Source organism: Leptonotus elevatus, chromosome 1, assembly GCF_054856555.1.
Source record: "Leptonotus elevatus isolate MCC_2025b chromosome 1, RoL_Lele_1.0, whole genome shotgun sequence".
Classification (NCBI taxonomy): Eukaryota; Metazoa; Chordata; class Actinopteri; order Syngnathiformes; family Syngnathidae; genus Leptonotus; species Leptonotus elevatus.
In genome coordinates this window covers 14,433,387-14,460,212 of record NC_141239.1, presented here as the reverse complement: position 1 = coordinate 14,460,212, position 26,826 = coordinate 14,433,387, and the positions used below count along the sequence as shown (strand labels likewise).

General features: G+C 38.9%; 1 protein-coding gene across 1 annotated transcript in view; it reads right to left on the bottom strand.

Moving 5' to 3' along the window:
- LOC147180980 (receptor-type tyrosine-protein phosphatase S-like) overlaps positions 1-26,826 on the bottom strand; it is a 118,499-nt gene that overhangs the window by 47,354 nt on the left and 44,319 nt on the right. Inside the window, exons 5-6 of the mRNA XM_086075916.1 lie at positions 19,293-19,481; positions 8,016-8,126 (exon numbers count right to left, since the gene is read on the bottom strand). Coding sequence (XP_085932042.1) covers positions 8,016-8,126; positions 19,293-19,481 — 300 coding nt within the window. The remainder of the gene's footprint in view (positions 1-8,015; positions 8,127-19,292; positions 19,482-26,826) is intronic.

Here is a 26,826-nt window from a genome sequence, read left to right as displayed (position 1 = left end):
TTTACACTCTATTGCATTTTAGCAGCAACTTAATGATAAATTATGCATGCAGACCAGGGTAATAATAGTTTTTTTGTTATTATTATTTGAGTTAGCTAGTTTAATGGAACATTAAGCCTTAATATTTGATTTCAGTGCTGTTCAAACATGAAACAGACTGCAACCTGTTTGTTAAATGCAGTGGCTCAGTTATAAGCCTGAATTTTCAGATAAATCAATACATTTTCATACAAATCTTACAGTGTGGATGTAAAAGTTTACTGATTTGTATTTTCTAAATTTGAGAAGAAAAAAAAATCGCAATAATCAATTTATAGATTTGTATCGGGATTATTCGGCATCAAATCGAATCGTGACCTATGAATCGTGATGTGAATCGAATCGCCAGGTACTAGGCAATTCACACCCCTAATATATATATATATATATATATATATATATATATATATATATATATATGGAGCATTTGTTGAGTACAAGCTAAAAAAAAATAAGATCACTAAGTAGTGCAATATAAAATAAAGTAATAAAGTACACTACAATTTTTAAATGACTGTTTGATCTTCCTTGTGTGCAGATAGATGTACAGCAATACTGAAATAAATAGATTTAAAATGAAGCTCATGTATGATATTGACAAAGTCAAAAACAAAGGACGTTTTCACTAAATTACAGTTTGTTTTATTTAGTTTTATGAACACAAGATGTAGTTTCAGTTAGTTTACATTTTTAAAAGCATTTTTATTTTTATATCATTTTGTTAACAAAATGTTTTCTCAATTTTAAGTTATTTTGTTAGTTTTTGTAAACTACCAAAACCACATTGAGCAAAGTCCGCTGAGTAGGGATATTCTTCACAGCAGGGAAGTGTAGGATGCTTAGAGTATTTTGAGCAGTGGTGGTGTTGTGGTGAAGCAGCCCCTTTTTGGTTGATTGTGGCCCACATTGAAGAAGAAAACTCATTTTGGGTTTGAAATACAGTATATATTTTGTGACACCAGTCCTGGAACTTTTCTGACACACCTCATCTAACATAAGCTTGCTACGAGGGATAATTATTCGAATGTTCATAGAGCTGCTTGCATAAACGTAATAGAGGCAGCCCTCATGATCCTCCTCCATTATCCATAGTTTGAGAGAGGCGTGAGGTTACATCTTATTAGTCGAGCCAACCTCAGGCCTGTCCTCTGTGTTGAGACTCCGGAGGCGGTCGGCTAAAGGAGACCTTGGCACAGCCACGGGGATTACGGCTCTATCGCTGCTACTTCTAAACTATACAGCATATAGAGAGCGGTTGAGGACAATCGGCGGCCTGACATTTACTCTGCACAATCCCATCTGGCTCAAGGACACAACTTTCATTAGTCATGTAATAAGCAGAAACTTATCCCCTCAATACTTGAGAATGCGAATGAGTCGGATTGATTCCAAATGTCAATAGAAGTGTGTCGGCGTGTTTGGTGGAGATAGCGAAAGTCCAGACCGAAGCTTGACAGATTTAGTTTGGGACACTAAATGCAGACTGACACAAGAGCATAATGTCTCCATCTGTAAGTTGTTTGTATGCGATATTAGACTCCCAATCACTTAAGCCCTTTCATGTTTGTCATTTATGTTTTACTGCACTTAACTATCTTGTACCTTCATGTTTCTTTTCATTTTTTGGAATCGTTGAATTACATGTTTTGGTGAGTTGTTAATGTTTAATTGCTTTAACGGACACAGAGACTAAAAAGATAGTAAACAAACATGAAAATGACCTTAGCATTTAAAACTTACAGTACATTTATACACATTTCCAGTTGTCAGTTACTAAATTTCGTTACAATTTTTTAAATATATTTTTATTTTTTTTATTATTATTTTATTTTATTTATTTATTTTGGGGGGGGAGGAGCTGTTGTTGACTGGAAGTGTGGAACTGCCAATGTGTGTAAACATTTTTGGCCTGTCGTTCAAACGTACTGCAGTATTTCAAATGTATTGATAAAGTCGTTCAAAAATATTTCATATCATATTGATAAACTTTCTAAATGTTAAAAAAAACAGCATTTTTTTCCCCCCATAATGCCGCAAGGTTGTTTTTTACCCCAATGCCACAATTGTGCAAGTAAATACCCAGTGGCATTTTGGGAAAAAAAGTAATATTTTAGTATTTACCCTGCTTTTACAATTACATTCGAACGACTTTATCAAAATGTTTGATCGACTTTGCAACACATTCGAACATCATAGCCCAGTCAAAACTATTTACTCCACAGTTCCACGCTTATGTAGAAATATATCATTAGGATAATTATTGTTATTTTAGTTTACACAGTTGTCTCTATTCAATTTGGTGTAGGAAGAATAAAGCCCCACTAAAGATACATGGCTACAGAATAAGAGAATAATAAAATCGCAGTCATGTAAAAAAAAAAATAATAATAAAAAATATGAAATGTGTAATGTGTAATGTGTGAAATGTCTGATCTATTTGGGGAGATGCCCTTAAACTAATGGAGGTGCGGCTTCTATTAGAGTGCAGGTTTCTGTTTGAAGATACACAGCGCAGATACAGATGTTAGCAATGGGTTCCATTCCATTTAGTTTTAAGAGGCATTCCCTGTTGTTGCTCAAGTGGATGTGAGGGAATCCTTGCCACTTTAATCTATTGATTCCTCTGTTTTGCATTTTACGGTTGTGTTCTAAGAAAGAGACTAAGAAACAATTACATGGTGTTATTTAATTGCTTAAACAACAAATATAATGGTCACCTAGGGCTTTGTAGGTTCCATCTATTTAATAATTTATTCTTTTGAACAAAGAATAGGTAGTCACAATTTTTTTTTTTTTTATGTAAAAAATCAAATTAATAGGACACTCACCAAACCATTTGTACATTGTAAAATGTAATCCACGGAAAATGATTAGAGGTGCAGTATATTATAAAACCTTTCCATTATGTCTAAGTTGCTATATAAAGGTAAATAAGTATATTCTGTGCTATTAACAATTTTACTTGAAATCCTCACGCGCATGCGTCACTCGAGAAATAATTCATAAAAGGACATTTCCAGGGTTCCGGCTGACGTGATCCTCCTGGAACGAGCCTCTCAGAACCTTCTCGCGCAAATCAACACGAGGGCTCTGAGTCACAAGCAATGCTGGCGGTCGTTCGGGACTCATAGAACCGTAGTTACATCAGGGTGACACCAAAAAATGGTCATCACCTAAACTTGAATAACTTTAGAAATAATTAATCACATTTTTTATTTTATTTTTTCAGATTTACCAAGAAGAATTAATGTTCTGAGAGTCTACCAAATTTGACCTTGGAGATGCCATGGACTACTGAGGAAAATACATTTATAGTTGAGGCATATTTTCGGTGAGAAGCTCGGCCATCAGTGAGGGACTCGGGGTCGAGCCGCTACTCCTCCGCGTGGAGAGGAGCCAGTTGAGGTGGCTCGGGCATCTGGTTTGGATGCCTCCTGTACGCCTCCCTGGCTGGATGCATGTCCCACCGGCGGGAGGCCCCGGGGACGACCCAAGACACGCTGGAGAGACTCGGCTGGCCTGGGAACGCTTTGGGATCCCGTTGGAGGAGCTGGTTGAAGTGGCTGGGGAGAGGGACGTCTGGGCTTCCCTGCTAAAGCTGCTGCCCCCGCGACCCGACCCCGGATAAGCACTAGATGATGGATGGATGGCATATTTTAGGCTGAAGTCTATCCACGCAGCTCAATTGCCATTCAAAGAACGGTTCGGATGTCGTGAATTTCCTGTCCACTCAATGATCTACAGATGGGTCAACAAGTTCAGAACCCATGGGACTGTGCATAACCTCAATGGTAAAGACACTAACAGATAGATCTGCCATCAAAATTCTCAGCACAGACTCCCGGTTGATTCCAAGCTCCTGACTTCGCCGCCGCTCGGACTTGCTTGGGCTGCGGACAACAGAGTCTCTGATTGCAGCAACCTTGTGTGGTGTCCTTGATCATTTCGGTCGTCCAGAGTGTGATTGTCTGTTAGTGTCTTTGCAATTGAGGTTATGCACACTCCCATGGGTTCTGAACTTGTTGCCCCATCTGTAGATCACTGAGTGGACAGGAAATTCACGACATCCGAACCGTTCTTTGAATTGCAATTGAGCTGCGTGGATAGACTTCAGCCGAAAATATGCCTCAACTATAAATTCCTTTTCCTCGGTAGTCCATGGCATCTCCAAGGTCAAATTTGGTAGACTCTTAGAACATTAAATCTTTTTGGTAAATCTGAAAAATAAAAATAATTGATTAATTATTTCTAAAGTAATTCAAGTTCAGGTGATGACCGTTTTTTTTTTGTGGTTCACCCTGTATTTACATCTATATTAAATTACTACGACTTCATTACTAATACTAGCTTCTTCTTCTATTGCCTTGTAGTTTTCATTTATCTGTTTCCTACCTTGTTAAATTATTGTTGATAATTAGCATGAACAATTATCAACATGATCAGTGCCTTTGCATACATGCATATCATCAACATCATTCATTATTAACAACCTAATTAAAGGTAATTTAAGCAAATTTGTTATTTCAGCATAGCAAACTGGTAGCACTTCACATTAATCAGCATCCATGAAGTAGTTTTTGGTTTCAAAAACCGGTGACACTTGTTGTGTAATGTATGACAGACCTCACTGGCCAATCACAAATTCACATTACAATAAATCATAACTGTGAGGATGAGTCATCACTGCAAAAGCACTGCCATTTCATGATGTCATTTCACTAATTAACAGTACTAAAGGTGCCGACGTAAAAGTGAACATGAGGGTCACAATGTCAACACACAGATGGAAATGGAGATGCCTTCCCGTCTATTCAGACTTAAGCTAACGATTCCAACACAAGCAGCTTGAGCTAAATCAAACAAACAGACGTGCGAGTATGACCGGAAGCGCAAGTTTCCCACTGGATGCAACAAGTGCAAAACTGGAGAAGATGCAATGTCAGGTTGATGCAATGACACAGAAGAGCAGGGGGGGGGGTGTTGTTGGGGAGACGCACACAACAAGACAAGTTTTATAAGAACGCAGAGGGTTTGGGAACACTGTGCGTCATGCTCATGACGTGCGAGCGGTGCTTCTTTCTCTTTCTCTTTCTCTCTCTCTCGCTCCTTTCATGCAAACATCACCTCTTTTATATCGTCCAATTCTTGGGTCTGCATGACAACAGGACCATACCATGCAAAAAAAACATCGATTGGGGGAGAGGGTTCCGCACACAAGGCCTCACAAAGCAGTCAATGCATTTGGCTGTGTATAATCTGGAGAGCGGATTTGGAGAAATTAACTGAATCTGGGAGACGGTTTTAACAGTCTAAATAGAGTGCGGTGGTCTTTCAGGATTTTCTTTCTTTCTTTCTTTCTTTCTTGATTGTTTCTCTCTGTTTCAATAAGAGAAGCTTTCTGAAACAAAGGAGTAACAAAAGAAAAGAGAGAGCACACCAACCTTCTCGAAGCTCTGAGGGATGGAAGGGGGTTGATGCGGAACACAATGACGTGAGGAGAGAGAACGAGGAAACACAGAGAGAATAAAAACGGCCTGCGCAGAGCCACACACGCACACACATACAAAATCACGCATACACACACACAATCGAGATGCTACAGTCATTAGAAATGGTTCAACGGATGCACAATGGTGCCAGGAATGTTTTTTGGGGGGTTTTTTTTGGACATCAAAAATTTAGTCATAATAATACATCTAATTGACCTTGTACAGTAATGGGCAAACTCAGAGGTGGGCAAACTTTTATGCTCAGGGGCCTCATTTAATTTCTAAAATAGACAGATGGGCCAGGTTATTTGTAGATAAGATAGAATAAAAAAAAATAAAAAACATAAACGTACTGTATATTTCACTGGCTTCGGGCCCAAACCTCAAAATTTCAAAAATTTGGCATATTTCATATTTTTTCAAAAATCTATACTTTTGGTCAGTCCATACATGTGGGTGCCATTTTTACGAAATATTGCAAAATGTTGACCAATCTAAAGTGTTCAAAATGTCTTGTTCTGTTTGATAAGATAACATACACCTTTATTTATCCCACGGTGGATAAATTCACAGATGATACAATGTTAATGATTGAAAAAAAACATGTTGTTTTTCGGGGTACAAGGTTTTGGCCTGACGCCAGTGATGTAGACAGTGGCTAATAGGCTTATATATTGTTAGGCTTCTTGTTTACAAAAGCATCTGTTAAAAAACAAAAAAACAAAAAAAACAAAGATAAATTATTCAAAGACATTTTCAATTTAGCGGAAAATGCAATGTTAAACATGTAAGATTATTATTTAAATTTTTTTATACAATAACTCATTTTAAAATAGTTGTATTTGTAATTGAATTCTAACTAATTACAATGTAAAATTTAGGGATGGGCAAGTACCAATTCCAGGACTTTTTTCAAGGTTTCGGTACGCGCAACGGCGGCCGATACAAGTATTGGCCGTCATTTTGTGGCCTTTTTACAATCAGGAACTAGAAATAAAAAAATAGAATAGAACATTTTCTTTGATTTCATGGAATTTTAATAATAAGTTCTATATTGGTATATATAGATCTTTCTTTACAAATATATCATTGTTTTTGGGGGAAATTTTCAAAACTACAAGTGGTATTGGTACTTGATATCGGTGACTTCTCAAGAGTTGAGTAATTGTCTTGATATGGGTCTGAAAAAAAGTGGCACCGAACACCCACCCCCAGCCCCCAAAAATATATTTATTTGATTATTTAGAATAGATTAATTAACCAATGATTAAAAAAAAAAACTACAATTTTAACTAAGCAAAGTGGTACGGGTACCTCTAATGTTTTGTGGCCTCCCTCTCATACTTCACAAGTACAGTTCAGTTGTCTTTAACTTTTATGTAAAATTAATCAATTCAACTGGCGCTTTACTTCCTACATCTGCATTTCATCTTAAAGAGCTGTTTGTTTTTAGACAATTAAATTATTTAGGCCCAGTTTCCATTTTACTTGTATGCACAGTAGATTTGAAAACTCATTCACTGTCATTGACAAGTATACTAAACTTTAACTTGTAAACAACTTTAACTGATGCACAACCACCAGTAGATTTCATATAAGAGATCAGCACAGTTTGTTAGTGGGAGAAACGACTGCATTTTCCATTTTATAAACAGTCGCACATTAACCACCAACGAATCCTCACATGATTAGAATATAGCTACGCTACGTCTTTTTCTCGCAAATTTGCCACTTTATAAACCCGCAAATTTGCCACTTTATAAAGGCGCAAATTTGCGGGGAAAAAAATCGTAAATTTGCTAGTTTTTTTCTCCCCCGCCCTCTAAAAAATATATATATTTATAAGTGGCCCTAATACGCCGTCATACATAAGAATGGAAGGCGAAAGGAGAGAGTCTATCCTTTCATTTAGTAGACTTGATGCACTGTATATACAAAAATCAAACACAATATGTGGGTCTTGAAAACGTGAAAATGTTCTAAAAAAGCTAGCAGTGAAGAGTTTTAATTTAATCATTATTGAAGTATTTTTTCCTCATTTTTGATCAACATGAGCTAATTAGTTTTCAAGGTTGTGGAAAAAACACACAAAATTGAGCAACCACTGATATTATTATTATTGGATTAAAGAACATAGCGGGCTTCAGGCTATCGTTTGCCCACCGCTGGTCTAACTCCTCAGGTCGGACAGCCTCAAGTAGAAAATTGATTTTAATAGACAGTGACGTTTCCATGCAGTTAAACCGTGGTGTGTTTGCCACCGTACCACGGCTTAAGGTGGACTTGTTAAGGTGGGAAATACCAAACAAGATCAACATGTACCGCAGACAATGAGTTGGTTAGTAGTACTTGTTGAAAGAGCACAGTAATGGAAAAGACGTGTTTGGTTATAAGGCGACAGCACCTCAGCAGTGGTGATTTCATGGTGTTTTGTCTCTAGTTACGTGTGTGTGCGTTTTTGTTGCATGTTGTGTTTTCAGGCCCTACCTCGCACGTAGAGGTTGGCTGGCGAGGAGTAGCGCACACCTTGAGAATTAGTGGCCACGCACTCGTACTTCCCTTGGTCGGTTTCCTCGCTGTTCTCGATCTGGAGAGCTCCTGAGGGGATAAGGATGAGAGAAGGAAGAATGATGTTCAGTCAAAGACGTTTTTCATGGCATCCGGCTATCACATGCTTCGTGTCTGTTTGTTGTTCTTTTCCTTTTTCCTTTTTCTTGTACATTGTGACCCTGAGGGATCTTTACTTCTATCGCCTCGACATCCATCTAAGTCTGCTTTGCTATTTCTTTTGTAGCGAGGCAACGTTTAAACTGAGTACAAAAAATATGAGGCAACTCTGTCCTTCCTTAAAAATAAAAGGTGGCTTGAGATACAAGTGACCTGTCATTTATTTATTTTTTTAACTAAAAGCCATCGTTCAGCTGATTTGACTGACATTTGAGATGCTCTATGGTGGCGGTGAAGCAGCGGTATGGCAGAATATTTCTTCAAAAAAGAGACTGCAAACTAATAAACTCATTCACTGCCATAAATTAATGAAAACAAAAAAGATTATTAAAAATTAGGGGCAAGAGGCGATAATTATTATTATTTTTTTGATTAATCGCATGACTTCAGTAGTTAACTTGTGATTGATTACAAATTTCATATCTGTTCTAAATGTACAATAAAAAATTCTAGGTTTTTATACTCTTTTTTAAAAAAAAGTGGGAAAAAAATGTTAAACTAATAGAAATAGTTAAAATGAATTTTTGACGTTTATAGCCGTCAATGGCAGTGAATGAGTTAATGCCACTCCCGGTTAAAGTTTATTGTCAAACAAAACATAAAACAAATATATTAAGTTAGATGTTGTGTATTTAATAAAACAACCACATAGCTTTGACTTAGCTTAGCTTGTCGTTTAGCTAAATGCTAACAACAACAAAACATAACGCTTTAAGGAATGGATATCGGAACAACATGTGTAGACTTACAATATAACAATGTATATATACTGTACCATTTATTGTTTGTGAAAAAATATTATATTAATATAATATAATATTGCTGAAGTTTACTGAATCACAGCAGTTGTGAATCATCATGAATGTATTATACTGCCTCCGGTGGCCATGTCACACAGACCAGAAGGCGTTACAATGAATTAATTATGACCCACAAACTGTTTAAACATTTACATTCTATATATAACTATGTAATATGTGTGTTTATAACGTACAATATTATAAAGGTAACATTTCCTTATAAAACAAAAACAAATTACAGTTATTTATTTATTTTTGAAAGGAGTCTGGAATGGTAAATGTCATTTCATTCTTTTCAATGGTGAAAGAGGATTTGAGGTACAAGTGTTGTGAGTTACAAGCATGGTCACATCACCAATTAAACTCATATCTCAGGGCTGTATAGACTGTGACCAATGTCACACCAAATGAATGCACAAAGTTTGTGAATTAAAAAGAAGTCCCAGAATGACTTTTTGTAAACTTTAAAGAGACATAGTTCTACACTTTTGCTTTCATACCTCCACAGCAACAAGCCAATGATGCTCTTTAACTCATCCGTGTGCCTCTTATTTCCTCAATTTTCATCCTCCTACTTTCTGTGTCTCCCTAAACTAAAATGATTCCCAACATTTGTCAGGTGTTCTTTTTTTCATCTGGTTTCAAAGAGTTCTATTCTTACTGCTACTTTATTCCCACTCTTGCTAACGGGCCTTTTGAATTACCGGCAGTGATTTTTTTTTTCTTTCTTGCAGCCTACTGTGTCACATTCATCTCATCCAAAACCGACTTTGACATGAAGCCTGAGAAGGAAGTACATAACCAGGGTTTACACTCTGCTGCATTGCGCTGAGCAAAGGCTAAAAAATAAAAAAAAGCATAACAATTCAAAATACACACCTCATATACACACTAACTGCAGAACAAAAGGAACCCACACAGTCATAGACATATACCAATGCATTCACACACAAACTTTACCATATTATACAGTGAGGCACATTAAATCCCTCAGGCTGGTTAAATATAGTTATAGTTCACAGCAAAATATACACTAAAACATAAAATATATATATATATATACATGGACTACTAAAGTATGAGCATTTCAGTATGGCTGACGAGCACTAATCTCATGCATGGACCCCAGCGAGTCGATTTCTGCTCTCATAAAGTCAAGCAATGTGTGTGTTTTCACCACCCTGCTTTTAATGGGGATGATGGGAGCCTCTTCGATTGACTGGGAGTCATCTGCGTTCCATCCCACAACAGTGCAAAATAACAAAGAAAGAACCATCCATGTGCTTTGAGCTATTCCTGCGCTGGGCATGAAAAAAAAGGGTGCGTAGTGATAAACTGGTTTTCACCCTTTCAATTTTCCTGATTTTTTGGGGGACGTGGTTAAAATATGGTCCAATGATCGCAGTTAGGTAATGATGACCACAATATTTACACCAATTGCAGAAGACAACTGGGACCATTTACATGGATTAAATAGTATAATATCCATTATGTATGTCTTATGTGTAGCTAAAAAAAATTGGAGGTGTCAAATATTATTTTAAAGTATTATTATAATATAGATTTTTATTTTTTTATTTAGGTGAGAATATAATTGTGATAATAGCTAGCTTTCGTCTTAATTTTTTTTAATAGTATAATAAAAACTTCCATTTATGAGATTTGCCCATTTTAAGATTAAATTGCTGAGCAAAGCAATCGTGTTTCAATAAGATCCTCATTTGTAGCCCTTCATTAATTTCAGAGTGGGACAAATGTTTCTGTCTTGGTGGAGGCAAATGCTTCTGTAAAAATTTGTGATCCGGGTCCAATTGCAGCAAATCAAAAGGCCAACAAACTGTCCCGATCCCCGTTTCTCACTAAAGCAGGGTCACCTTCTGCTGTTGGCCTTCATCCAAAAGCATTCTAAAGCACTGGTAGCAATATTTGCATAGTAAATATCATTTTTTAAGGTTTAGTTGCAGTCATGACTTACACAAAATACTGATGTGGAATGTTGTAGTGAGTGTTACTCTGTATTACAAGCTGAGATAAAACAGCTGCATAATGTCGGTTTAATGAACACCGTTTTGCTCGTATTTCCCTTTTAAATTAAATGTAGTGCAGTACTGCTGTGTAGAGAAGATAACTGTCACAAAACATTACATCTAATGGTGGACTCTGTGTCGTTTTCCATTGCATTCAACTTGTACATGATTTAATCAACCAAAAGAACTAATCAGATGAGTTCTAATATCTTGCAAGTGGGTATTGCGGTGCCTTTATGCATCATTCTTCAAGGGAGATCAAGTTTGATTTGTTTCAGACATTTTGGTCTCAACTTTTTGAGCTGAGGCTCAGCAAGCGAAATCAATCATCTACCTGAGTCCTTTTTTTCTTCTTCTTCCAAACACATGAAAGAAAAACAGCTCATGGCTCCTGTTTTTCTTCGTTTTCTTCCTTTTGCTCACAATTCAGAGAAAGATTGTGATGAACAGGATTAAGAAATCAGATCTTTTTCAGAAATGAAGTATAGTCAGGAATACAATCAGCGGTGAGACAGACATAAAGAACACAACTCTTGTCTGGTGCAAAGGTCACGGTGGGTGCATACTGCGCATACACAAACGAGCAGCGGTCAATCACAATGCAAGTCAGTTTAAGGATGACCGACAAAAAGAGAAAGTCGAGGAAATAGAAATGGAAAAGTAAGCTGCTTAAAGAGCCAGACTGAGATATGATCTCTGTCAACCCAGTTGCAGGAAAATGGTGGAAGGTGTATCATGACTATCTGGCTGAAATGATACAGCTTCAAGTGATAGCTGTACCGGTTCAAAAGGGACACCTGGAGTCAACTGGGGAAGGTTGGATGCTAACATCTATTAGTAGAAGAATAGTAACTTCACACCATTGAATCACTTGATTATGATATCTTAAATAAGAGTCATTATGTGAACACTGGAAGACTAAAATATTCGCGCTAATGCTTTTTGTAAAACAAAATGTAACGCCAGTTTCTCGCCGACTGCGGTACGGACACGGAGCGGTGTCCGTACGTAACACAGAATGCGGTACGTGAGTTGTCGGGAAAGCTACACCTGCGAGACCACAAGATCACGGGGGTTCACGCGATAACAACCATGAGAGCTCCTGTAATTGTAAACAATAGCCACAGTTGCTTTTCGTTCACTTTGTTATGCTTTTTGGACATTATTTCTGCGACTTCTACCAGTTTGTGTTTAAATAGTGTTATTTTGTCATGTTTAATTTATTGTGAGCTTGTTTTTTGTCTTTTAAATGTCAGACTCATGTCAAGCTATAGCTTCCCAAGACAACACACTTTTTATCATCATTTGGTCCATCTCTATTAACTCATTCACTGCCATTGAGGTCAAAAATTAATTGTAACTATTTATTAGTTTCACTTTTTTTTTCTACTTTTGTTAACAAGAGTATGAAAACCTAGACATTTTTTTACTGTACATTTAGAACAGAGAAAATTTGTCATTAATCGTGAGTTAATTAGTGAAGTCATGTGATTAATTACAATTTAAAAAATTTAATCGCCTGATGCCCCTAATAAAAAGAAGAAAAGATTATAACAAATTAGGGGTGTCAGACGATTAAATTTTTTAATTGTAATTAATCGCATGACTTCAGTAGTTAACTCACGATTAATCACAAATTGTATATCTGTTCTAAATGTACAGTAAAACTAATTATAGGTTTTTATACTCTTGTTAACAAACGTGAAAAAAAAGTGAAACTAATAGAAATAGTTAAAATGATTTTTTGACGTCAATAGCCGTCAATGGCAGTGAATGAGTTAAGTATGACCTCTTGACCAGTGCTATGCTAAGGCATGTCCCTGGCTGTGGCTACACGTGTTCAGCTAAAGCATATGACCTGTTAAAAAACAGCATAAATTGATTTTTTTTCTTTTTTTAGACTAAAGGCGTACTCGGCAATGTCACCATGTAGGAAAGCAAATATAATGATAGTGAGAAGGTGTGTTACCAGATAGTGAGGTCAAGGGTCACCCATGTATAGCAAGGGTAACGGTTGTACTGTTTGGGCAAGGAATATGGGTGTTTTGCTTACCTTGCCATTAAACATATGTTTACAGGCTACATTGATGGGATAATATCATTTTGATTTAATATAATTTCTCAAATAGATACTGTATATGGGTGTTACTTATGATTATTGTAATTTGTTTGGATAATTGATTGACTGATTGTGATTTATGGTCCTCCCCTATATGTAAAAGTAAGTGGAGAAGGCTTCCCGGTAAAACCTTTTCATTAGAGGGTTGCATAAAAGAAATGGAAGGATGAAAGGGTGCTTTAAAATTATTTGACATTAATGTATTAAACATGTAGAAATCAATCAAGAAAGCAATTATATATTGTTCATATTTTTTAGTTATTTTGGGAAAAATTGCTACATAAGAGCTTTCTGTTAAAGGTGATAAGGCAAATAGTTTAGGATTTTAAAGATTTTGGGGTAGCCTTGGCTCTGTATCCCACTAGACAAATCCACACCCATACCGAAAAGCAAACAAATCCCATCTCCACGTTCAGAACCAAAACAAGTGCAAAATGTAGGAGTAGTTTGTGTGTGTGTGTGTGTGTGTGTGTGTGTGTGTGTGTGTGTGTGTGTGTGTGTGTGTGTGTGTGTGTGTGTGTGTGTGTGTGCGTGTGTGTGTGTGTGCATGTGTGCGTTTTAGCTAGCCTTTTGGGCCATGTCAAATGTCAATTTTCGGATATGGCGCAGGCTACTGAAAAATGGATGGTCGGCTGCAAATGGACCCCATTCGCCAGTTTGGACACCTCTGCCATCTCCTGCATTGAATATATGTTTTCCATTTTCTGCTTGATAATAGGAAAGTGGTAATAGATGTTTTAGTTTTTCACCAAGTCACTGTTGTGGAGGATTTATTTTTTTATCGCATTGACAACCCCCCAAAAAAATAAAAATATATCAAGCCTCCTGATTCTGCTGTTGGGCAAAACCTCACTTCTTTCCAAGTCATGTAATGGCTTCTCTTGCCCCACTTTACCTCTCTGAGCTGTTCCATCCCTAAACTCCTGCCTGCTTCCTCGGGTCAGCTGACCAATTGCTCCTGGAGGTACCACAGTCTAAGTGAAAGTTCATATGGGGATAGCACTTTTTCTATTGCTGGTCTCAAACTATGTGATGTCCTCCCGGTGCACATTTTCGAAGGGTGCCTTAAAACCCATTTTTATTCCTTTGCTTTCAACACAGCATGATACTCTGCACTTGTTTATGTGTCCTATTTGTTTTTATTGTTTTTAACTTTGTTATTGTGTCACTGTTTTCAAGTTGTGTTAGGCTTAATTGTCTCATGTTGGATCTTTGATTTTTATTATGTCCATCACTCTGTTTCAGCTAGGGTTGGATTTCAAGTGCTCTATAAATAAAATTGAGTTGACTCTCCTTGTTAACATACCAAAGGCTACTAATAATTTCGTCAAGTAGGTTTTGTCAAAAATAATAAAATAGCCTTATTTGTTTACTATCTAGTATCCAATAAAACAACGTCCTACAGTCTCTGAGTCTTGCCACTTTCCAACTTTGCCCAACCTTTACTCACGCCACAATTCTTAGGTAAGGCAGGTCTATCCATTACCCAGCAGTCAACCTCCGGGGCCATATTGGAGGCCATCTGCTTGGCCGCGGGCGTCAGAGTCCGTTAAGTGCCTTGGTAAACTCGGCGACTCTTAGTCTCTCATGCCATATACTGACAGATAGATTGTCATGCTTCACCTCACCCGGAACTAGTGAGCCAGGTGGTAGAAAAACAAGAAAGAGAGTGAGATGGATCCGTTGATGACCTATAAGCATTTTTCTGAAAAGCTCCTTAGTAAATTTAGTTCATTTATTCCCACAGTACATTCAGTGAGCTGCACTGCTTCCTGTATGAGCATTTGGATTTTAGATGTGTTTTTTTTTTTTTGTCTAATCAGATTTCAGCTTCTACGTGCTACCATGTCAGTGTAATTTGCCAAGGGCCTTCAGAATCACGTGCTGGTCCAATGTCACTAAAACTTTTAGCAATGGGACTGTTTATTTAACCAATTCAAAAATGTTCTCATCGGGCCAGAGTTGGCCTTTGATATCAGAAAATGTCCATCCTCTGATTGGTTGGTGATAGCAAAAACTGTTACAGCCAACTTCAACAGGCAACACATATTTGAATAAATGCTTTGGTTTTGTCATGTTACCAGAATCATCTTTATTGGCCAAGTATGTAAAAACACACAAGGAGTCTGTCTTCTCAGTCCCAACACGTCTAAGAAACATGAAAAATAGGAATGACCAACAGGGAGACAGATTTTTTTTTTCAGTTTCTTCAATGGGAAAAAAGGTAAACATGAGAAAGGGTGGAGAGAGATGAGGGGGGAAACAATTTGAGCCTATGCGCCTAGTAACATATGGTAATTGGGAGGACACTTTTAAATAGATGAAAATGTATTTTTATCTGCTCCAGTTATACCTGGCATAGTAACATGTTGTGATATTGTGCTTTTATATAGTATTCATGCTTTCTATAATGATGCCGTGATCGTGGGGGTCTTAAGAGGGGGATTAAGTTGGGTATATCCCCGCTGAAGGCCCAAGTACCAAACGCAAGACCCTCCACTGCTATGTTCCCATAAATGGATTAAGGCTATGTCATTAAGGGTTTGTCCTTCGGAAAACAACAAAAATCCTCAAAGGCACTGTTTATGTACCCTTGACACTTGACTTTTACAGCTAGGGAACATTTTCAGCCCTGAAAAGGGCACAATGGAGTTCGATAATTAGCCCGATGGAATACGTTAATGTACTTTGTGCCTTGAGGGACAGAAATTGATTGCAAGTCTATTTCTGGAAGTATGGAATCTTTCTAAAATAGGGTGCAGTTATCTCCAAACTCATTTTTCATCCTCACCCACAAAAAGCACAGGAATATTTCCACGTTTCAACAAAGGAAAAGAGAGCAAAGGAAAACAACATTTATGTCCCCAAACACACCCCTGGCTGTGATCCAGTGAGAGCTGGCAGCAGTCTCCCAAATCAGAGGCAGAGCTTGGAAGGTGCCCTCATTTAAGTGATCGTAAAGGAGCGTCATCCACACAACATTGTGCCACTATTTTGTGCATCGCTCAGGTGTAATTGATTTCCTCTAAGGCATCTCACTGCAGCGTTTGGTTCATTATACAGCGCATTTTGTTGCTAAGCTCTGTCGCGCTTTTGTTGAGTTGAAATCCCATTAAACCTCACACCGAATCGTACGTTGCAATTTGTCTTGATGCTCTTTCATCAGAGTGATACTTGGACTAACATGCTGCACTTGTGAAGAAATGTCATGTCTGGGTAACTCCCAACAAAGGCCCAAATAACTATCGGACAAGATGAGATGAAATATACCACAGTAGATGATTAAGCACATGTGAGATGGCAGAATATTGCGTGAGACCTCAGCGTACCGCAGGAGCAGGGTTGGGAGGGTTACTTGTAAAATGTCATCCGTTACAGTTACAAGTTACCTGCTAAAAAAATGTAGTTAGTAACGTAATCCAACATAATATTAAAGTAATGCAACTGGATTACTTTTGGATTACTCCAATATTGAGTATGCTCATGAAGACAAAATAAAAATAAATATCACCACAATATATATTCTATACAATGTGCCCCTGCTATTTGCGGGTGATAGGGACCCGGGCAGCCTACAAATAGCAAAAATCCTTGTGTAATTGAAAAGCATGTAGGATATTGATTGATTGATTGAGTTTGATAGACAGATAGACAGATAGATAGATAGATAGATAGATAGATAGATAGATAGATAGATAGATAGATAGATAGATAGATAGATAGATAGATAGATAGATAGATAGATAGATAGATAGATAGATAGATAGATAGATAGATAGAAGATTTGTTTGGAAGGTGTAACTCACATTATGGTTGTAGGCTAGCGGGCTAGCTAGCAAGAAGCTACAGCGCGTAGCATGCCGCTGGACTCTCAGTTCAAACTTTTGCTCCGAGTAAGTTTCAGTGAATACCGGTCGGCATTTCCTCCTCCCGTCCGTGAAGCTTTTTCAAACTGCCCGCGTGTGGAGGACACGACTAATCAGTTTGTTCGTTCCCACCTCCCCGACATGTAGCAATGGTCCCACTCGCGCGGGCGTGCACGCGCTCTCTCTCGCTCTGTGCCTCTCTCTCTCTCTCCCTCTCCCTTTCGCTCTGTCCTACTCTCTCTCTCTCTCTCGCCCTCTTTCACACTCTCTCTCTCATTGTAGAAATTGTAATCCCTCTAAGTAATCCCCATTTTTAATAAATGTACCTGTAATCTGAACACATGTGTTTTCCTGTAACTGTAATGGAATACAGTTTCACTATTTTGTAATCTGATTACGTAACGGTGGTACATGTATTCCGTTACTCCCCAAGCCTGCGCAGGAGGATGCTAAGCAGGAGAGGACTAACTGAATGCTGGCTGCCGGCTTTGCTTTTTCTTTAGCTATTTTGACTTTGGCTTGTTAACAAGGACTGATAAGAGAAGAAGCAGACTGACATCCTTACACTCATGAACAACTTAAGGGTGGAGTGTTTTTAGTTTTTTACACTTTTTTTCCCACCAGCTGAAGATTGGTGCTACTTCACAGGGTGTGAGAAGCAGCTCTGAAATGTGGGATTTTCTGTATGGATCTTTATGTGCTTATAACCTATTTTCATTCTTGACTAAACATTGACATGAGGGGAAAATGTGAATTGTGTCCACAAAATTGATATACTGTAATGTTTGCAAAAATAAAAAATGCTCATTTGGAGAAACGAAACATGTGTAAAATGTCCACAAAATACAAATTTGTGGCCACAAGGTATCGATATTGTGCCATACTGGAGAGTTGGGTACAAGGACGTTTTGAAAGGAAATTGTGGAGGGGAATCGGGGACAGACTGGGAACAAAAATTCGGCCAGGGGAAATATTCATCAGCGGGGTACGGAAGAGACAGCGGACATGCGCCGATGCCTTGCCTTATTTTTACGCTGGTGTGACAGAGAATGTTAATGACCATTAATTTATTTTATGCTTAAACGACAGTTAATGTCAGGAAATGTTACTTAAAAATTTGACCATTATAAAGATATTATGATGACGACAGTTTAGCTCTGATTATTTTCATTTCCTGTAGTAAAACAACAAATAGGGATGGAACAGTTTGTGTTTGACTTTGGAGGCCGTTCATTAAAAATCTGTGAATGGATTAGCAACATTAAAACTTCAGTGACGTGGATGAGCAATTCGAATTTCCTAACAGTGCGATCACTTGGTACGCAGCTGCGCTGTTACATCCGTTCAGGTCAATCATTTGAAAGCCAGATCACTTTTAGATCAGGTCACTTGTTGAAGAAATGTTTGGAAGTTCTCGAAGCCGCAGTCGTACAAATAGAGATTGCAGATGAAAGGTTGACAAAGGGCAAGAGTGATCAGTGAAGTATGTCGGCCGACAGCGGTGAGATAGCGAGGCCGGCGGCACAGATGAGCCCGGAGAACGTGGGTTTGAGCTACAGCAAAATGATTTTGCCTCACCATCACTTTCATTACCCCCGAGGACAGCTGAGGGAAAATAGCTGAGGAATGCTTGTCTGCTTATTCCAGGAGAGACTGTGCGGTCTCCGCAGAGGAGCACAAACAAAGCTGAGCAAACTGTCTTTAGTGCAAAATGTCCATCCCTCCATCTGCCTGTCAATACACACGTGTTCTCCAAAAGCAAACATTCTTTCATTTGACGTGACTTCAGTGTGAGTAATGGATAAGACGTGTATCATTTCAATATCAAATCCACTTGACTCCATATTCTTTGGTTTTGAGCTGTTTCTGTGATGCATGTTTAATTTAGTGAGTTTGTGAGGCATGAATTGGTTCGTGGCACATCTGAGTTCTGTGCTTCAAATATTATGTGGACTATTAAGTACAGGAAAGTCCCAAATGTTGATTAAAAACAACGACTTTCCCCTTGGCTGCAGAATTAAGCAAATTCATAAAATTGGCTTTGAAAAGGTTGTAAATCCCCACAGTGTCAGAGAGGAGCATGTAATCTCTCAATCATAATCACAAATAAAGCATGATAATCGCCAAATTTAGAGCAACGGGGATTTTATACGATAGCATTGCTAAGCCTTAAATGCAGTTTTATTTGCTTTTTGTAAAAACTGAATAGGTTGGAAATTTCTCACCTGATCGGAGCTGTTTGATGCGGCCTTGGCTGGTGCTGGGTTCAATGGGCAGAAAGTCCTTGAACCAGGAGATCTCTGGGTCGGGGATCCCGCTGGCGGCACACAGCATGGTGGCCGTCCTTGTGCGCTCTACCACCTTCAGCTGAGGGCCCATATCGATGCTGGGGAAGCCAAATGGTAACAGGTCCTCTGGAGGGGTGTATAAAAGACAAAGATAATGCTTAGCATCAATGGAAGATGAGCAGACTGAAAACTATTTGCAAATTAGCGTGAAACTAAGCCAAAGAAGGAAAATAATCAAAAAGAATGAAAGAATAACAAGCACAGAACAATGACAAGGACTTGAGTGGAAAAGCACTGAACCAAATGTGTATTAAACACAGTAAACAGTAAAGTTGTGACTTTGTCAGACCTTAAAGTGTAAGCATCGATTCTTATCTTTGACTTTCCGTTAGTTAGACTCCAAAAAACAACTTTTTGAACGAGACCTCTGCAAACGGTGTGAAACTGAAGCCGTACCTTGTCCAAACTGGCTACATCTTGTATTATACATTTTAAGACAGTATTAATCAATTTATCATCTCAACACTTGTTTAAGTATAACATTGCATCCATCCATGCATTTTACCTTTTGATACACTTATCCTTCCTATATTTCCCATTCAAAACACTTCTGATGATAACATAGCTACATGACTTTTCATGTAAAATCCACAGTTTTGTACTCAAGGAATGTGTGGTTACATTTGAAAGTGCAAAGGTTTGGTACATAACCTGTACAGTGCAATCCTACCATATCATGTGATTACAGTAAGTTTCCACGTGCGGATACTGTATTCCCAATGCCATTGGCATTCAACACAGGATTTTTGGGCAGTTTTGTGTGCGTGTGTGTGCATAATTTAAAAAAAGAATGAGCATAGACGTGAGCTACTGCATGGTAGATAAAAAGGGAAATCAGATCAGACAGCGTGCAACATCCAAGAGCCGTCAAACCCCTGCATAAATTTACCCTGAACCAAGAAAAAATCCTGGACTGCTGTCACAAAAGATACTGAAGTTCTCTGTCAATGTGGGCCAGATGAGCAACTGGAACCGTGACAACGCGGCTGCAATGCCCCGAGCATCCTACAGTTCCTGGATGAGAAAAACACCGTAGGAACCTTGTAACTCATCAGACCTGACTCTGTATTCTTTCTTTATGATTCCCGATCTCAAAAATTCATCAAGGGGACCCATTTTGAAGATGTGGAATATTTAAAGATGGTTATGACAATAACGTTGCTGAGAATCCTGAAAGAATCCTTCCAGGAGTACATGAAGGAGTGGCAGAGGAGCCTGGGAAAGTGTGTCAGACTCCAGGGAGGTTACTTCGACAGAGAAAACTTGTTTATATTTTGGATTTTAATCTTTTGTGAACACAATCCTGGATTAGAGGGTGGCACGGGAGTAGATTTCCACTCCCGTCCCATCCCACTCCCACAGAAAGAATCCCGTCCAGTCCCAGTCCCGGATCATAGTAAAAAAAAAAAAATCCCCGGTGAAAATGACTCCCATCCTGCTCCCATTCAGAATGTCTCCCTCTCCTGTACTGCTTCCTCCTATTGGATAATCTCTCTCCGGTCTGCTCCTATCATCTTTTTATCCTGTCCTGACCCAATCCCGTGATTAAAGACAAAATATTACTGAAATGAAGGATTCCCGAAAAAATGTCAACCTCTAATCTGGATCTAGTCCTATTCCGCTCTATTGATCTATCTTGATCTATCGATCTATCTGGATCGATCAATCGATCGATCTATCTGGATCTATCTGGATCGATCTGGGTCGATCTGGAACGATCTGGCTCGATCTGGCTCGATCTGGATCTACAGTTGTGCTTGAACATAACTCTAAATGTACATAAGCCAAACATCGTTTAATGACACAAACGTGCTATGACTCATCACCAAAATTCACACGCACATGTCTACTAATGTCAACTTCAGCGTCTGAAAATATCATAACAATTGCTACAGTATCCATCTATCTATCTACCTATCTACCTATCTACCTATCTATCTATCTATCTATCTATCTATCTATCTATCTATCTATCTATCTATCTATCTATCTATCTATCTATCTATCTATCTATCTCTCTATCCACACATGAATCCTCCCTTGTTTCCTTCAGCAGAGAAACATAAGCCATTCACACAAACGTGGTGATGTGAGAGCCACTGTTCCCCGCCTTTCACATCTGCAGTGGCTTGAAAGAGGAGATACTAGCAAAGACAGCGGGGCCACTATATCCGTCCTCATTAAAGCCGCAGGTTTTTCTCTCTCAGCTAGCTAGTCATTAGGTGATTTAGTAGGCGGGCAGACATGTTGTAAGGTTCGCCGTGTTTCTGACAGGTCGTCACTACAGGAGGATAAACAGACCGCCCAATCGCTAAGAGAGTTGCTCACAACAGTACACATTCGCACACTACATACACAACCTACTCCCTGCCGACAAACACCAGGGTACAGTGACGGTGGCATTGAACTGTGTGCGTTTCACGGTGTGGCTGCGTGTGCTTGCAATGATTCCTGTCTAATAACTATGCAGAGACCTGCTCAGTAACAGCAGTAGCAATTAGAAGCCAGGATCAAGGGGAGGGGCAGGGCGAGCGGGGTAATAAGGACTCGTTAGCAGTAATTGTTTAAATGCAGCGACTATTACAGAGGCCGATCTGGGAAGAGTGGTCATGCTTATGGATGTCTGATTATGTTGTGAGGCTGCGGACAAGCGCGTGTATGTACCGGGATTATCACATGTGGCAATTGTGCACTCATCTGAGAAAGTGCGTTCTACTTCATCGTAAAGGTGTTGCATGGAGTTCTCATCCAAGCAAGGCATATTGCACTTTGCTTTGGGCACTGAGGGGAAGTCATTGAAAAGGGCCATCCACTAACACAAAGCAAGCATTGAATAGTCTTAGCGAGATGAAAGATTAAGATTAAGAAGGAATTATGCTTAACCCTACATTGATTTGTAGCTCATCTGAAGATGTCTTATCCCTCCTTGAATCGAGTATAGTGACTGATGGAATGAGGTGGCAGATACAGGAGGCAGTTTCCTCTATAGGGGGATCTGGGCTCACCCTTGGCGATGGGCAGATAGGTGTTTGAGGTGGTTTGGCCATCTCATATGGATACTACTTTGAGGACACCCCTGACAAGGTGTTCTTGGCATGTAAAATCAGGAGGAGGAGTTGAGATAGGCACACTAAAGGGATTTTGGTTTACATCTGGTCTTGGGTTGACTTTGTATCCCTTTGGTAGAACTACTAACTAGACTAATGTTCCATTGGCAAGGAATTTAGATCATCCTTTCTTAAAGCTACTGAACACAGAAAATTTAATTTTGTATCGCTACTGCCACCTGTGGCCTAAAAATGTAACTACATTTTCCCTTCTTCACATATACAATGCACGCATGACGTCGCATCCGCAGGCAGAGAGAGGGGGAAGAAGAACCCAAGTCCAGTCTGAAAACTATTGACCAGAGCCTTGCAGAAGTTCCCATTATGAACAGCTAAGGTGTTATTAAGCTATACACAGTAACTTTTGTAGCGTACATTTTACTCAAAAAAGACAGCCACCCTATCACTTGAGCTATGCTAGACTTATTGTTAGCTAACATATTGCTGATGTGTCCCAAAGACCAAAAATTTAGTTTTACAAGGATTCCACCTGACACCTGCGATATATTAACACAGAGTAGGAGTGGCATGGGTCAGTGGTTAGGTTCTCTGTCTCCCAACCTGAAGGTTCTGTGATTGTTCTTGAACTGTTCATTTTTTTCCTCTTCCGAGGACAAACTATACTCTGTTTAGACTGGGACATAATATATTCTTTTTCAGAGTAAAATTTACTCTCCAAAATGTACTATGTACTAATTAAAAAATGGTCATAAATGGTCAAATAAAAAGGCTATTGTAAAGATATTTTTCGGCTAATTGTTACAAAGTGCAGCTTAAACTGCCAGTATTGTAGTCAAGACTAGAGAGACTAGAGAGCATTGAAACCTAGACAAGACCAATACTTTTGGAGATCAAGACTGAGACAAGACCAAGAAACAAAAAAAACAAAAAACAGAACAAAATGACCACTTTATTTTGTCAGTATGTTTGCAACAAAAACTAATTATGGTATAGTGTTTTTGAAAGAGTGCAAAATCTCATATCTTAGTCTAAAAATGTCCGCCCTGAGACTGGGAGGTTGTGGGTTCAATTCCCGGCCGGAATGGGACCCCATTTGCCTCCCTGCTTGACACTAAGGCATTAAGGGTTGGAATTGGGGGGTTAGATCACCAAATGATTCCCGAGCGCGGCTCCTGCTGCTGCTCACCGCTCCCTCAGGGGATGGGTCAAATGCGCAGAAAGAATTTCATCCCACTTAGGTGGGTGTGACAATCAGTGGTACTTGTGTTGTTTCACTTCTTGTCACAATCGTAATGGCCTGGTCTTGATCGGTCTTGATAAAAAAGCCCAAGTAAAAATGCTTTAGACTCTGAGACGAGACCAAGACCCTTGAAAAGTGGTCTCAAGACCGGTCTCAAGACCAAGACCAATCACGAGATCTATAGCACTGTAAAACTGCTATATCCTGACTCACATATGTAAGTGGACAACAACGTCAAACTTTTGTCCACATCTTGGCTAATGTTCTGCTTTCCATTCTTGTCACTTCCAAAACCTTATACATCCATACACAAACACCCACCCACCCAAAAGCAATTGCTTCCAATTCCACATAGATACGAACACACAAACAGGCTCTCAAGTAAATAGGATTAAGCATCTCGATGACAGCAATCCAGATGGTCAGACACGTAATCAAGCACCCATCAGCTTCCTCCTCTCCTTGCGCTTTTAGCCACTAACTCTCTTGCACATACACTCTGACACCTCCCCCATACCTGCGCCTATAATTACATATTCCACTTTCCCACAGCCGAAAAGCAATTACCAGTGGCAATTTCCTTGGCTGATAAATCAAGCCTACGGGTGGCTCTCGGGCGGAAGGACAACACAGGCTGCTGAAATGTTGTAAGCTTTGGAGTCGGTCCGAAATGTAGACTGCGGCCACGTCAAAGGTCTGCTTGTTGTTCCTGTGCTATTTCTTAGTCACTTCCTGCAGCCTCTTGCTACCTACAAATATGACAGGCATGCACCATCTGCTTCCATGCACTGTGCTTTGGAGGAATCTTTTTTTTTTTTGCTTTGAAGCGCCACAATCGAATAGGAACATCAAACAGCTGAAGGAATAAATGACACCCTAAGATAAAAATAATGAATCTCATATCTTATGCGGTCCTGTGTGTGGACCACATCTCCCAAGTATCCCACGATGGATTAATGCTAATGATCCTGCCAGACTGACGAAAGGGGGAGGAGGGAACAGGAAGAAGAGCAAGGATATCGATAGGCAGGTCAGAATGCTCCCCTGAGGTGAAGATTATGTGATGCCTTACATCTGCTGCCCTCTGCCCTGCCCCAACCTCCCCCTTTCCAGTGGGGACTCATAGGGTCTTTTATCACCACACCGTCTATGACTTGCATGGACTCCCTGGGTGTTAATTACTGCACGCCACTGCAGAGGGATCAGGACGGATTCCGTTTTTTTTTTTTTTGTATTCCAGGTCGATATTTATCAATTCAGTGGAGCATCTAAAGTCCAAAGTCTAAAATCTCTTGTGTTTCTTGTTTCTTTGGCTTCTGTATATATATATTTTTTAATGCCACCGCAACACAGGGTACCAGCAGAGGCATTAAGATGCCAATAGAACCAGAAATAGTGACGACAATACTGGGTGCTCGGAATGGATAGTCACAATAGGTCAACATCATGAAAAAAAAAAAAAGATGGGAATATTCAATCAACATTTAGTTAGTCAGCGTTTCTTGTTTTCTTGTAAAGCAGGGGTTTTAAACTTGCAGCCCAGGGGCCATTTGTGGCCCACAGGATGATATTTTGCGGCCCCTACTTGATGTTTAATATTAGTGCAGCCCCCACATTTTTTTTTGTCATCATGTATGCAAAGAAGCAGGAATATGTGAGAGAGGTCACCAATTTTATTCACATTCTAAAGAACCGTTAATATTCTGAACTGACATTAATAAAGATTGCGAAAACTGAATTGATTGCGAAAATTGAATTATTTGCGAAAATTGAATTATTTGCGAAAATTGAATTATTTGTACCTTTTTTTGCAGTATTGTCCAGCGTCATAAAATTCTATTTAGTATGTCGTTTGTGCTAATGAAATTTAAATTAATAATGATAATCTGCAGAAGGAAAATTCTAGTATTTCACTAAAGGGAGTAAATCTCTCACATGTTTGTAAATATTTTACAATTTAAACAATTACTGCTTCAATTGTAGCTTTGGGTATGACTAAACATTTAATACGATTATTTTGATATTATATATATATATATATATATATATATATATATATATATATATATATAGGTATATTTACATATATTTAATTAAAAATTATAGAATTGATATAATATATAATAAAATATAATTTGATATAATTTTATTGGATATATTTAATTTAATATAAAATAAAAATTCAATATATATTTACATTTATGTTATTTAGTTGGTTTTTTTTGTGTGTGGTTACTTCTTCAATACAAACATGCAAATTATGTGATCGATTTAACCTGTTGAAATAATGTGTCAGAAAGAAAAACAAAATTGTTTATTTATAAAAAAAAAAAATTTAAACTAACAAACAAAAAACATTACCGTGGATGGATACTCAGTGCAGATACCGGCATATTCTGCAGATAGCGCACATGTCACAGACACTGGACGCCACGTTACAGTTGACTGGTGAGGAGAGGAGGGATGTGGGAGCTACAGGTATTGAGCCAGCCTCCCCGGGTGAGTCAGCGGCTGCTTGAAATAGATACTGCAGGCATGGCCTTCATCACACTTTTCACCAAATGAATCATTTATCAGACACAAACACCGCAGTGAAAAAAAGTACAGCTTATTTTTCATCTCCTGGTTAAATTGATAAGGCAGCATATGGAAAAATGAGCAGTGCGTCTATAAACACAGAGCGTGTCAACAGCGTTTTCAGGAACATTGGCAAGGACCAGGCAGCATTGTTCCCCGGAGCTTTGTGTTTGTGCGCATCACGTACATTTTGGCCCGGTTATGTTTACAGAAGGACATCCAGGCCCGGTGCCCAAAAAACAGGCGGCAAAAGCAACCCGATGTGGGCAAATATGCAATTCATTCTTACACAGACGCGCACGCTCAAACTGGCAGAGAAGACACACGGAGTCAAGGACCTAATGCAAATGATGCAAACACACAAACGCGAGTCCAGCTTTTCTCTCCTGTGTTGCTTCGCTTTTTGTTTCCATCCCTTGCACACACAACAGAAACAAATCAGCGTCCTGGTTGCCTATTCTTCCTCCAGTTCATTTGTGTCGCAAACGGCCACGCGCATAGAAGAAGCCTTGAATAAAAGCCGATC